This window comes from Oryx dammah, unplaced genomic scaffold, assembly GCF_014754425.2.
Source record: "Oryx dammah isolate SB20612 unplaced genomic scaffold, SCBI_Odam_1.1 HiC_scaffold_21, whole genome shotgun sequence".
Taxonomy (NCBI): domain Eukaryota; kingdom Metazoa; phylum Chordata; class Mammalia; order Artiodactyla; family Bovidae; genus Oryx; species Oryx dammah.
Genome location: NW_024070205.1, coordinates 13,856,988 through 13,871,788, shown reverse-complemented (window position 1 = coordinate 13,871,788; position 14,801 = coordinate 13,856,988). Strand labels below are relative to the sequence as shown.

The 14,801-nt window shown below is 35.7% G+C and overlaps 1 protein-coding gene across 1 annotated transcript in view; it reads left to right on the top strand.

Moving 5' to 3' along the window:
• Window positions 1-14,801, top strand: part of HMCN1 (hemicentin 1) — a 551,984-nt gene that overhangs the window by 368,661 nt on the left and 168,522 nt on the right. Inside the window, exons 43-48 of the mRNA XM_040263800.1 lie at window positions 259-381; window positions 1,118-1,279; window positions 3,413-3,694; window positions 5,348-5,515; window positions 9,742-9,855; window positions 10,553-10,639. Of these exons, the coding sequence (XP_040119734.1) occupies window positions 259-381; window positions 1,118-1,279; window positions 3,413-3,694; window positions 5,348-5,515; window positions 9,742-9,855; window positions 10,553-10,639 (936 nt within the window). The remainder of the gene's footprint in view (window positions 1-258; window positions 382-1,117; window positions 1,280-3,412; window positions 3,695-5,347; window positions 5,516-9,741; window positions 9,856-10,552; window positions 10,640-14,801) is intronic.

The window sequence follows — 14,801 nt, the reverse complement described above, 5'->3', positions numbered from 1 at the left end:
ATATACTATATCATCTTTTTATGTCGCTCTGAGTATGTTGATAATTAAATGTCTGTGAAAATGGGAAATCTGCTATTATATATTCATTTTATATCTTACAATTGGCTTTTAATGTGGTGTTGGTATGTCAGCTTCAAGTGCTAGATTATTTCTTCATTCCTTTTGAGTGAGAACCTTTTTTTTATCATGCAAAGCATTAGGGAAATTTTCTAATTGTTCTTAAAATAGTGTTTTTCCTTTTTAAAAAAAATCTTTCAGTACCACCAAATATTTCTGGTTCTGATGAAGTTGCTCAACTTACAGTCATTGAAGGACACCTCATTAGTCTATTGTGTGAATCAAGTGGTATTCCTCCGCCAAATCTCATTTGGAAGAAGAAAGGTTAGTTTTCATCTTTTGACATTTATTTAATTAAGTATAAATATTAAATAAATTCATGTTTAATTTGAAAAAATATGCCAAGTTATTAATAAACTCATTTGAAGTTTGCATACTAAAATATTACACAGCATACTTGTTTTATGCTAAATGTGCCACATGGGATAATTCTGTACTGTCAAGGTGAAAATCTTCAGATTTGAGACTACTCCCAAGAAGAAATTAATTTAAAGGGCAGCTATACTGATAACAGATCCACCATTCAATCAACTATTTTTTTCTCCTTTAAAATAGGTTGAAAAATAATCTTCTAAAGTAAGCATTTTTTGGTATATGTGACAGTTTTGTAATGTATGTTAAATTGAATTCTGAAGTTCAACAGAATTTCAGTTATTCATCAACAAATATGTCTCCTTTAAGTACCAAATCTTCTAAATTTTTAGCTGATTTAAGAAATAATTTTTGTTTTAGAGATTTTTTAAAATTTATTTTACAAAGTATATTTTCTTTAAACGCAATATTGATTGAAAGAAAAGTTTGCAGAAGATAGCCTTCTCTTCCTCCTCCTCTTCTTTCTCTTCCTCTTCTTCCTTTTTGCATAGATTATTATACAGTACCCTCTGCCTTTTGAGTATGTGAACAGGAAGTAAATAAATATGTATTTGTACTCATTAGAAGTATATACACAAACACATTATATATGTTTGTTTCACATTCTGCCACTTGGTTTTTATTGCAGGCTCCCCAGTCCTGGCTGATTCTGCAGGGCGAGTCAGAATTTTATCTGGAGGCAGGCAGTTGCAGATTTCAATTGCAGAAAAATCTGATGCAGGGCTCTATTCATGTGTGGCATCAAATGTTGCTGGGACTGCAAAGAAAGACTACAGTCTGCAAGTTTACAGTAAGTTATTGATTAGCCAGGCTTTAGCACAATTAAAAAAAAACACCGACTTTTCCATCCTTCTCTTTTACTTTTTCTTTATATCTTTAAGATTCAAAGTAGTATAGTTATATAGCTGGCCTTCCTTGGCCCTCCTTGGCCCTCCTTATCCGTAAATTCCACATCCGTGGATTCAACCAACTGCATATCAAAAGTATTTTTTCAATGTCCAAAAAGTTTTAAAAAAAAAAAGCAAAACTTGAATTTTTCTGGGCATCAGGCAACTATTTGCATACCATTTACATTGTATTTACAACTATTTACATATCATTATAAGGTATTATAATCTCGTGATGATTTAAAGTGTAACAGAGGATGTTCAAAGGTTATATGTAAATGCTGTGCCATTTTCTATATAATGAACTTGAGCGTCCTCAGATGTTGGTATCTGAGTCAGATCCTGGAACCAGTCCCCTCTGGATACGCAGGGATAGCTATACCTTTCATGAGACCCACAAGTTTAAATTGTGTTGACATAGCAAGAGAGCAATTATTTATTTCTAGCTAGTACTTACTCAGTTATACAGCTGTGCATTCTGCATCAACTTCCTGATGGCAGACTCACAGTGTGGCTATAATTTGTTGGGGCAGTATGGTAGACATGAAATGGGGAGAATGGCATTTTATCATTGGGTATAGTTACAGTATGTAAAAATATCCCTTTTTTGTTTGTTTAACTTAAACTTTTATTTTGTATTGGGGTATAGCTGATTAACAATGTTGTGATAGTTTCAGGTGAACAGTGAGGGCACTCAGCCCTACATATACGTGTATCCATTCTCCTCCCAACTCCCCCAAATATCCCATTTTAAAGATTATTTAATTTATGTAGAATTTTAAAGTATTTAAAATATTTACATTACCTCATTTAATCTCTACATGAACTATGATATGAGACCAAAATATGGCCTCCCTTTTATATTAGTGAAAACTTAAGCCCAGAGAAGTTTCCATGACTAGCTGAGGTCATATGACTTGTGTATGACAGGATTGGCACTCAAACACAGGATTACTAACATGGGTCCATTTTCTTTCCCACACACGTATGTCTTTGAGTTCGTTTAACCTTCTTTCTTGAAATCAGGTTCCATTAGCTGTAAGGTTACAGAATCAGTGGCTTAAACAAATAGAGATTTATTTTCTGACATAATGAGAAGCTAAAGTTGGCAGTCACTGGAATTGGTCAGCATCTTACTTTTATCAGGACAGGAGATCTAGGATCCTCTTGGTCCTCCTTTTGTGATCTCAAGATTCTGGTTTCTGTATTTGTAGTGACAAATACAGAGGGCAAAAAGAAGGGGAAGGGATGTTATCTTTCTCTTTTAGCAGGAGAGCAAAAAATTTCACAAATCTGCCCCCTCACTTTACCCCTGCCCGCAGACCTCTATTCAGATTTTTTAGGTCTACAGTGATTCCTTCAGTCACCACAATTTCTAAAGATGGAGAAACGGTCTCAGTTTTTCTAACTCCTCTAGTGGGCGGAAGAAAGGAATTGGTAATGGACTTTGGGTCATGAACTAGATTATCATACATATTTTAAATTAGTATTAGGAAGACTTACATAGGTTAGAGCTACAAGTGATGATAGTTCAAATATTTGTATAATGTCTCCAAAGCAGGAAAAGTAGCTAATGCAGCTTTCTTTCCTTACTCTACTGCGTTTAGGTATGAACCCATTTAGAACCATTGGAGAAGAATGCCACCTCTCAATATGGCAATGCCGTGACTGTTAGTCCTAGGTCTTTGCTTTGTAGTTAATTTTTTGACATTAAAAATGAATTTAACTTTGCCTGATGAAAATTCTTATATAAGACTTGAACTTCCCAGGTGGTGCAGGATAAAGAGTCTGCCTGCCAATGCAGGAGATGCAAGAGATGTGGGTTCGATCCCTGGGTCGGGAAGATCCCCTGGAGAAGGAAATGGCAACCCACTCCAGTATTCTTGCCTAGAAAATTCCATGGACAGAGGAGTCTGTCGGGCTACAGTCCATGGGGTCGCAAAGAGTCGGAAACGACTGAGCACAGCACATACCCCTGTACTCTGCCTCATCTGAGGCAAACATTTCCTATTTCTTTTCTCTTTTTCCTTCCCCAGCTCGACCAACTATATCCAACAGTGGTAGCCACCCTACTGAAATCATTGTAACTCGAGGAAAGAGCGTTTCCTTGGAGTGTGAGGTGGAAGGTATTCCTCAGCCAGCAGTGACCTGGATGAAAGATGGCCGCCCTTTGACAAAGGGAAGAGGGATGGAAATAACGGGTGAAGGTCGTGTTGTTCAGCTGAAGAGCGTTCATGTGTCTGACACAGGCCGTTACGTGTGTGTTGCTATGAATATAGCAGGAATGACTGACAGAAAATATGACTTAAGTGTACACAGTAAGTATAAAGAGGCTCCTTAAGTCTGTTAACTGGCTGATATAATCTACAGCCTCCTGGATGGGAGACATAGACCTCAGGTGTTGAGTGTTTGATTTATAGTCTATTATTTTCTACTATTTGGAAAAGACCCTGATGCTGGGAATGATGGAGGGCAGGAGGAGAAAGGGGCAACAGAGGATGAGACGGCTGGATGACGCGATCAACTCAATGGACATGAGTTTGAGCAAATTCCAGGAGATAGGGAAGGGACAAGGAAGCCTGGCATACTGCGTTCCTTGGAGTTGCAGAGTTGGACACAACTTAGTGACTGAACAGCAACAGTTTTCTACACACATACCACTTCTTTAGATCAGCCTCATCACTTATCATGCTATGCCTGACCTCCCTTTTCTTATTTTGCTGAAATAAGCGTATATTGGATATTCTTTTAGAAGAGCACATTGTGAAGTCGATAATTATCTTCTTCAAATACTTTTGATCCAATGCCATCGCAAGTAATATTCCTTGATTCTGTGTTTTCCACGTTAGCTGACTTGATAAGTGTAACCCTAGATTCCTTACAGCTTACTGACTCAGCTTCAGTTGGGCATAAGTTGTAATGAAATCCGCTTTAAAATTCTAAATAATGAGCATAAATGTCAGTAGGAATGGATCGGACACACATATACTCCTATTTGTGTGTGACACCTATTTGTATGCGTATAATTTGAGTTGGAGTTTTAAAATCTACAGAATCAATAGTAAATCTAATAGTTTTGTGACTCACTTCTGGTTAGAACATGCACAAAGTCCAGTATAGTTTGCGAGCAATGTGTGAGTCAAAGCTAATGATTGAAAAGAAATCAGTCTTATATATCTTTTAGTTAGACTGTGGGTTTTTTTTTTTTTCATTCTTTTTAACAGGTGCTTATTACATTACTTGAATGTTTCATACTTTATTTGATCAATCCTCTAGGAAAGAACATTTAGGTCAGATGTATTAACAAGAGTGGCTGTCATAAAATTTCCTAGGCAAGACTGCTGTTGAGAAATCAAGATCTCAGATGATGATAAATTCCGGTTGACTCAGTGCTCTGCTTGCTTCAATTCTGTGAGACCTTGAAAGCAGAGCACCACTGGCCCTGCTCTGCACAGAAGGAAAACATGACGGAGGGGTAACTTTCCCTGGACTACTGAGGGCCATATAGAGGCACTCAAGGCCTGTGGGTAGCCTTGTTCCCTCTATCTTCTGCCGCTGGCTTAATTGGATTTTCATGCCAGTTCTCCTCTAATGCAGCCCTGGCGCTTGTCCAAGCCTGTTTGGTCAATGTGACCTGCCACCCGCTCCTCAGATTGTCCTGATTGTACTCTGCTCTTGGCCCAAATTTGTCTTCTCAGCCTACTTTGTGTGTTTCACACGTTTTCGTCCACAAGGCACACTTGCCCTCTGGGAGCTGGTCACTCCAGTCTTCTCTAGGCTTCTGGGTTCCCCCTCTCTGCCCCTCTTAGTTGATCTCTGACTCTCAGGCAACTCCTTCACATTTTTACTTCCAGGAGTATCATAGTCATCGTCATCATCATCTCATTGTTGTCATTGTTTATTTTGCTAGTGTTGACCAGAAAATCATTTTTAAGAATAAACTATTTAGAATTTGGTACTTTGTCTTACAGCCCCTCCAAGCATCATTGGAAACCACAGGACACCTGAAAATATAAGTGTGGTGGAAAAAAGCTCAGTGTCCCTAAATTGTGAAGCTTCAGGAATTCCCCTGCCTTCAATTACGTGGCTTAAAGATGGGTGGCCCGTCAACCTTAGCAGTTCCCTGCGAATCCTCTCAGGTATTAAAAACTCTTGTAGCTTGGTTATCTGGTTAGCTTCCTGTGGCCAAAGCTTCTCCTTAATTTCTCATATCTCCATGTTTTATTTTTTTTCCTTTTTTTGAGCTAACTGCTTACTCTAATACCCACTGATCATATTAAGAAAAAACTTTGGAATGACATCAGAAGCTATAGGACAATGGGGAAAATCTCTAAATATCTCTGGATCCTTTTGAAAGAGTAGTCTTGGCAGTTGATTATTACTTAATTCATGGGGATATCAGAGCATTCATGCTAGAATGAGTACAAACTAATTTGAAAAGTGAAAAATGAAGTACTGGAATTGAAACCAGAGCCTAGAGGGTATAATGTTATATAACGTATCTCCATATACAAACAAAGTGTTTGAATTTATTCATGGTTATTCTAAGTGAGATTTGTATTTCCAAGATGGGATAGTTTCTTTTGAGCTAAGACTTTATCATTATTATAGAAGATACTCTGCTGAATCCTCATCTAATTATGTAGGAAAATCTATTATCTTATTCTTTATAGATCAGTGTAAGTGTGGTGAGAGATGTCTTGGGGCATGCCCCTGGAATTTACACTCGGCTCCTTTCACTAATGACTTGGATACAGACTAAGAAAATAATCTCTCCAAGTCTGTGGGTAATAAAAAGCAGGGGTACTTAGAAGAATACCTAATGTGTTGAATGAAGACGTCTGAATTCAAACACATCTTACTCTGGAACTTCTGAATTAAACCTAACAAAATGAAAGTTAAGCAGACTCCTGTACTCACTTTCAAAAACCAGTTATGAAAATTAGGATGAAATACTGCTTCAGAATTCTTCACATGAAAAGATCTCTGAATTGTGTTAGTGATTGAGTATGCATTAATAGTGTAAGGTGTTTTATTGCAAAAAGAAAATAAATGTTTTGCCACCTGAATATGTTTTTACCAGTAAGATAAGACCGGTTGTACTCTGGACTTACCTTACTCATTAGGAAGGTGTAAGAAGTATTTATTGACAATATTTTCATGGAGGATAACCATGATGGCCAATGATTGCAAAATAAGCTATATGCCTGATTCTATTTAATCTGAAAAAATAAACTTTGTGTAACCTTATGATCTCATAGTGAAAATTACATTTAAATATTTGAAGAGCCATAGGGTAGAACAGATTATGTTGGTTCTATATAGTTCCAGAGGTTAAAAGTAATGCTAATGTATGAAAAATTCTAGGGACAGATTTGGGTCTGAATACAAACAACTTTAAAACAATATTTGTCTTGTGGAAAGTCAAGATGAACTATTTTAAGAGGTAATGAGCTCCCTGCCCCTAAGTGTATTCAAAGTTTAAATTCCCACTTTTGAAGGATTTTTCAGAAAAGACATTTTCCTGGTATTTGAATTAGATCTGAATATCCTCTTATCTATTTCTTCAAGATCTTGGTCTATAAATGATATGGACTAAATGAGAAATGTACATTGCTGTAGTTATTATATTTATTGCCTATAATTAACTATATAAATAGAAATAATTATTAGCAATGATTGTTGCCTATAATGGGCTTCCCAGTAGTAAAGAATCTGCCTACTGATGCAGGAGACACAGGTTTGATCCCTGGCTCAGGAAGATCCCCTGGAGAGCAGAATGGCAGTCTACTCTAGTATTCTTGCCAGGATAATCCCATAGACAGAGGAGCCTGGCAGGCCCCAGTCTTGGAGTCACAGAGTGAGACACAATGGAGCATGCTTGCACACATTACCTACAATACTAGATCTGTGCCCTCGGGCAGGTTACTCCACTTTGCTAACCTCAGTTCTTCACTTGTAAGTGAAGATATTAGTAGTATTTAGGGGTTTTTATAAAGATGAGTTAATATGTGTAAAGCAGCTAACACAGTGCCTGCTTATATCCTAAGCATCCAATAACATGTTTGCCTTTATTGTCATAGACAACCTGCTAAAAAGTTTGGGTCTCCCTATCCTGGGAAGCTTTCCCATGTCCTACAGTGCATTCATTTTCTTGAGATTTCCATCCTCTGTTGATCTTAGAGAATGCATACTGATGGCAAAGATTTAATTATAATTTGGTGACAAAAACCTGAACACTTTATCGTCTTCTCTTACAAATATCCTTGTATTGTTTTTGTTTTTGCATTCTCAATTGCTGAAAAAGTAGGAAACTTTTAAAATATAACTACATTAGAGCTCCCAGAAATGGAAAAGTCAAGTCAGAGTGGTGTACTCTGGCTTATAATAGATTCACAGGAGTAGTGTTTTGGTTTTATCGTATAGTTTTGTTTTGCTTGACTAGCAAATGGAGATCCCTGAGCGAACACATTAAAAGTGTTTCACCTTGTGACGCTGCCAGAGGAGTCATTCAGTTTTATAGTCTGAACGTGTGTGTTGTGCAATTGATGACTGAGAATCAGATGAATGGCGTATGACTCTCGTTTCTTGATCGGCTGCACGTTCCTGTTTCATTAAGATTAGTTCTCCTGAGACGTTAAGTCAAGTTTTTCATTGTTGAAGCCTCCATCATTGTTATGAAGTTACCTGCCAAGAACAGATAGCTGACTATAAAAATTTAATAGGTACAAGAAATGTCTCCATCTAAGTCTAACTTACTGTCAAATCTTTTTTTTTTTTTTTTTGTCTTTCACTGGAATGAGGGAGAGGACCAGGAAACAAAGAGAAAAGAAAGATCATGAGATTTATGAGGCTGAGGTTTGCTGAGCCAGGAATGACTCATATAAGTTGTATTGTTTTAATAATATCTCCCAACTGGTATCATATTATGGTCTCACGGTCTCACTAATCTGAAGTAGCAGTGAGTGCTTGAATCTTTTCTTAATTAATATAAGTTTTTTGACATGTTTAGAGAATTTTTGTATTCAACTTTGCTTACTTAAATTCAACTGAGAGAAAAGACTCAATTTGGTAATCCATTCTATCTAAGTAAGATGCTAGACACAGTTCATCTTTCAATGGGTTGAGGATATGTAGGTTGCTTAAAGGAGAAAAAAAAAAAAAGATCAATGAGGACTTGCTGTGTTTATGAAAACAGGAAGCAGATGGAAATTCCTGATGAATTCAGATCCAGGTGAATATTTACATGAAAATTTTGTGTTTAACCATTTCAATTGTTTTAGTTTGAATTCAGGGTACTAAGCTAAAATATACCAAATGAAAAATTATTACAAAATCTAAGAAATGATTTACATTTTGTTCTTAGAAATTACTTCTCAAATGATTTCAAGGACTCTGCTCTTTCAATATATATCTTTGTTCTCTGCTGGCTTCGTTTCAGTCTCATTTGCTGACTCCTCTTTCCTTGATCCTTACCAGGAATTTTCCTCTAGAACACACCCTTCAGCATATCAGTTTCATTCCCAGTCTACCAGAGTCTTTCTTCATTATGTAGAGTTCAGAATATAAGGAAGAAAAAAAATCAGAGTCATGCTAATAAGGGAGGTGCCCCTCATACACTTTGAAATAAATAGCTCTAGAATTCCATGAAACTCAAATTGAAAACTCGTTGTCAGTCTTGATGGTTTCATCCATCCCTTGTATAATTGATGCCATTCCAATGTGGGTTGTTGGTATAGTGTTCTTTCTAATGTTTCCATTTCATATGTTCCATGGAAAACTGGGAATGTTTTCCTAAACATTCTGTCACAGTTGTTTTTCTGAAGTATGAATCATACCATGACTTTGTTTGTTTACATGCTTCCATAGCCTTTAGTGAACATAATAAATCTTAAATTCCTTAACATAGCATTTGAAGACCCACAGAATCCTCAAAAGTGGTCATATTCCCCATCTAGTTTCATCTCTCACTATCTTCTCCCCCTGTTCTGTTTTAGGTGCCACACCTACTTTCTACCTCTATATTCTCATACTCTACCTACAGTGGTATCTTTTGACTCCTTTCTCTGTTAAAGTATACTTACCTTTCAAGATTATGCTCAAACACCACCTCTGTGAAACTCCATTTCTTGCTTGGTGTCACCTGGGTTTGTATTAACTTTCTTTGTCCATTAAACTGGAAAATTATTCTGAATTATCCATTCTGTTATATACAGCCTTACAACATGATATTTATTAAAAACTTGTCATAAATACATTTTAAAGGACTTTGAAGTGATTAAATTTTACCAAAATTCAGCACTGCATGGCAAACTTGTAAAGTTACAGTTTTCTTTTTGAGTCATCTGGTGGTTTGCTTCTCCAGGAGGTAGGATTCTGCGATTGATACGGACCAGAACAGAAGATGCTGGCCAGTATACATGTGTTGTAAGAAACGCAGCTGGTGAAGAAAGAAAAATCTTTCGGCTTTCAGTATTAGGTATTTATACAGTTTACAATATTGACTCAATGGACATGAGTTTGAGCAAACTCCGGGAGATGGTTAAGGACAGGGAAGCCTGGCGTGCTACAGTCTGCAGTCCATGGGGTCACAAAGAGTCAGACAGAACTGAGTGACTGAACAACAGCAGAAAAAAATAAAATTGTCTTAAACACGTTCTGGAAGCAGATTTAACATTTATCTGCAGCTTGATCTTATATTTGTGTATTCTTTGGCCCCTGGATTGTCACTCTTGGCAAGAATTCAACGTTAGAATGGTTTGTATGTAATCAGTTGGATTAAAATGGCTGAAATGCCATGTCTTGTCAGTTCACAGTTGTTCACCAGTGTTCTAAGACTGTGATCACTTTTTTAATGTGAGTGCGTATCTGAATTGTAGAGAGAGAAATAAGTGTCTCATAGGTTTTGTTACTCATTGACTTTTTGACATATTTATCTGGATTTTATGATTTATATATAATAAAATTCATTATAATTGAATTTATGACATGTAATTTTATAGTTTATCTTAGAATTGATCAAGCAATATGATAACATTATTCTAGTAAACAAATAATAATGAGAATTTGGATTGTTTTAAAGGGTACTGCTTAATAAAAATATAAAATAGATACCTATAAATAACCAAATTGCTGTTATAATTGCTCCTTTTTCTGTCTTTTTTTTTTTTTTTAAGTACCACCTCGCATCATGGGTGAAAATACATTTGAAGATGTGAAAGTAAAAGAGAAACAGAGTGTTACACTGACTTGTGAAGTGACAGGTAAGGGGCTCAGCTCTTGGATTTTTCCTCAGCTCACTGGCTATTCATTGCCTTCACTTACATCACAATTAGTTGAGAATAATCAAGCATTTGAAATTGAATTATAGACCAGTATAGGTGGTAGAAATATAGGAGGAAACCTTTCAGATTCTATGGAGATAAAAAGGAAATTCTTAACAGTGAAAAAAGGAAGGGAGAGAAGCATGGAACAGAGAGAAAAAGAAATACATACTGGTCTTTTCTTTCAATTAGGTAAATTGTTTTTTCTTTTTTAATTCTATTTGCAGGTAGGATTTTTCTGTCCCACCTCCTATTATTTTTTCTTTCCTTCCCTAAGTTTACACCTTCTTTTCCTTTTTACTGCTTTCTCCAAAGAAATAATTTTGGTGAAAGGATAGCATCTTTAGGAAATGGCAACCCACTCCAGTGTTCTTGCCTGGAGAATCCCAGGGATGGCAGAGCCTGGTGGGCTGCCATCTATGGGGTCACACAGAGTTGGACACGACTAAAGTGACTTAGCAATAGCAATACCATCAATTCTGGTCAAAAATGTCACCTTTAGTTAACATGTTTGTATATAACAAAGAGAATGGAGATGAATAAAAAGGAAAATTCTAAAGCTTTTACTGGCTTTCTCCATGAATCATTGTGTTGCATGTAATACAAAAAAATCTATGAGAGAACATTTCCAAGACCATCTCTTTAGTGAAGGCATGACCTTGCAGTTTTAATGGAACAACTGGAGCAGCCCATACATTTTATAGAAAGTAAGAGTTTTAAGGAAGATTCAATTGATTTATTGCTTTGTTGTTTAGATGTCCTATAATGCATTTATGAAAGCAAGGAAGTATTTTCATTTTAGAAAGGCAGATATAAAAACTGTCACATATACATTAGGTAACCTGTTTTCTTTCTTTATTTAAAATGATGTGGTAACAACTCTTGCGTAGAGACCATCTGCCTAAATTTTATAACATCTTATCTTGAGCCTTCTAGCTTCTTCTTAATGTTTCACTTGGTTTTTATAAATTTCTTTTTAATTTTTGTTTCATCAAGATATAATTGATATATAATATTGTATAACGCCAGCCTTAGGGCTTCCCTGGTAGCTCAGAGGTTAAAGTGTCTGCCTCCAATGCGGGAGACCCAGGTTCGATCCCTGGGTCGGGAAGATCCCCTGGAGAAGGAAATGGCAACCCACTCCAGTATTCTTGCCTGGAGAATCCCATGGACTGAGGAGCCTGGTGGGCTGCAGTCCACGGGGTCACAAAGAGTTGGACACGACTGAGTGACTTTACTTACTTAAGGTGGACAACATACTGATTATATACACACACACAGACTACCACACTGTTAACATCCATCACCTCACATAGCTGCACACTTCTTTTGTGATTAGAACTTTCAAGATCTACTTCCTTGCAGCTTTCAAATATACAATAAGTATTGTTAACTGTAATCATGATTATTATCTTGTTATTAGAAGTTTGTGCTTTCTGACCACCTTCACTTATTTATCCCACCTCCAACCCCCTCCCTGTACCATCACTAATGGGTTCTTAGTGTCTATGCATTTGATTTTATTAGATTCCATGTATAAGAGAGATCAGACCATATTTGTCTTTGTCTGACTTATTTCGCTTAGCATAATGTCCTCAAGGTTTATCCATGTTGTCATAAATGTTAGGATTTCCTTCTTTTTCATGGCTGGATAATACTAAATATATATAGTATTTAATATAGTATTATATACTGTAGAATAATCGTATTTAATAATAACATTAAATTATATGTATAGTTTTGCGTATGTCACATTATCTTTATCTACTTGTCTATCTATGGACACTTAGTTTGTTTCCTTGTCTTGGTTACTGTGAACAGTGCTGCAATGAACATTGAAATGCAGATGTCTCTTTTGAGATAGTGATCTTGTTTTCTTCAGATTGTTGGACACATAGTAATTCTATTTTCAGTTTTTTGAGGAACTGTGATACAGTTTTCCATAGGGGTTATACCAATTTACATTCCCTCCAAAGGTGTACAAGGATTCCTTTTTTTCACATCCTCATCAACGCTTGTCATTGCCTGTATTTTAAAAAAAAAAATTTTTTTTATTAGACTATAGTCAATTTACAATGTTGTGTTAGTCTTAGGAGTATAGCAAAGTGAATCTGATATACATATATCCACTCTTTTTTAGATTCTTTCCCCATATAGGTCATTCGAGTATTGAGTAGAATTCTTTTTGCCATCCAGTAGATCCTTAGTTGTCTGAGTTCTTTGTGCCATATAGGAGGTCCTTATTAGTTACCTATCTGATAGATAGTAGTGTGTATATGTCAGTCCCAGCCTTTCAGTTTATCCGTCCCCTCTCTTATCCCCTAGTCACCATAAGTTTATGTTCTACATCTGTAACTCCTATGTTTTTGGTAGTAGCTATTCTAACAGGTGTAAAGTGTTATCTCATTGTGCTTTTGATTTGTCTTTCCTGGATGATTAGTGACACTGAACAGTTTTTCTTGTACCTGTCAGCCATTTGAATATCTTCTTTGCAAAAAATATCTATTCAGGCCCTTTGCCAAATTTTTAATTAGATCCTTTGTATGTTTGTGTGTGTGTGTATTTTGCTGTTGAGTTATATGAGTTCCTTACATATTTTGAATATTAACCACTTTATCAGATAGTGGTTTGCAAATATTTTTCCTGTTTTATAGTTGCCATTTCATTTTGTTGATGGTTTCTTTGCTGCATAGAGTTTTTAGTTTGATATAGATAGTCCTGTTTGTTTGTTTTTGCTTTTGTTGCCTATACTTCTGGTGTCATATCTTAGAAATCATTGCCAAGACCAGCGTCAAAGAGCTTTGTCCCTATGTTGTCTTTCAGGAGTTTAAGGGTTTCAGGTCATACATTTAAGTCTTTGATCCATTTCAAGTTAATTTTTATGAGTAGTGTAAGATATGGATCTAGTTTCATTCTTTTTGCATGTGAATATCCAGCTCTCCCACCACTATTTATTGAAGAGACTGTTTTTTCCATTGAGTATTCTTAACCCTCCTGGTTGTGTATGTATCAGTTTATCTTTCCATTTATAATTCTGTTCCACTGGGCTATGTGTCTTTTTTTATGGAATACCTTACTGTTTGATGACTGGAGCTTTGTAATATAGTTTTAAATGAGGATATGTGATGCTTCTCATTTTGTTCTTCCTTCTCAGGTTTGCTTTGGCTATTGAGGGTCTTTGTAATTCCAAACAAATTTTAAGTTTTTTTTTTTTCCTGTATCTGTTAAAAAAAAATGCCATGGGAATCTTCATAGGGATTATATTGGACCTATAAATAACTTTGAATAATATGGACATTTTAATTAAGAATATTAATTCTTCCAGCCCATGAATACAAGATATCTGTCCATTTATTTGTGTCTTCTTTTATTTATTTCATCAATATCTTATAGTTTTCAATGTAGGGATTTTTTATTTCCTTGATTATATTTATTCCTAAGTTTTTTTTTTGTTTTGATGCTATTGTAAATTAGATTTTTTAAATTTCTTTGCAGATAATTTGTTGTTAGTGTATAAAATGCTACTGATTTTTATCTTGATTTTGAATCTGAAGCTTTACTGAATTTGTTAATTAAAGCTAACAGGTTTTTTTTTTTTTTGGTGGAATCTTTAGGATTTTCTCTATAACCATGCCATCTACAAACAGAGACAACTTCCTTTCCAATTCTGATGCCTTTTCTTTTGTGTGTGTGATTATCTGGCTTGGATTTCTAATACTGTGTTGAATGGAAATGGTGAGAATAGGCGTTCCCATCTTATTCTTGATCTTAAAGAAAAAACTTTTACTCTTTCCCCATTCAGTATGATGTTAGCTGCAGAGTTGTTATATGGCCTGTTTTATATTGAAGAATGTTCCTTGTATATATGATTTGTTGAGATTTTTTTTTTTAATCATGAACAGATGTTGAATTTTGTCAAAAGCTTCTGTGCATCTACTGATATGGGTATATGATTTTTATCTTTCATTCTGTTGATGTGATGTATTATATTTTCTGTGTGTCTTGAACCATCCTTGAATCCCAGGGATGAATCCATTTGATCATGGTGCATGATCCTTTTAATTTAATGTTGAATTCCATTTTCTAGGTTTTTTTTTTTTTT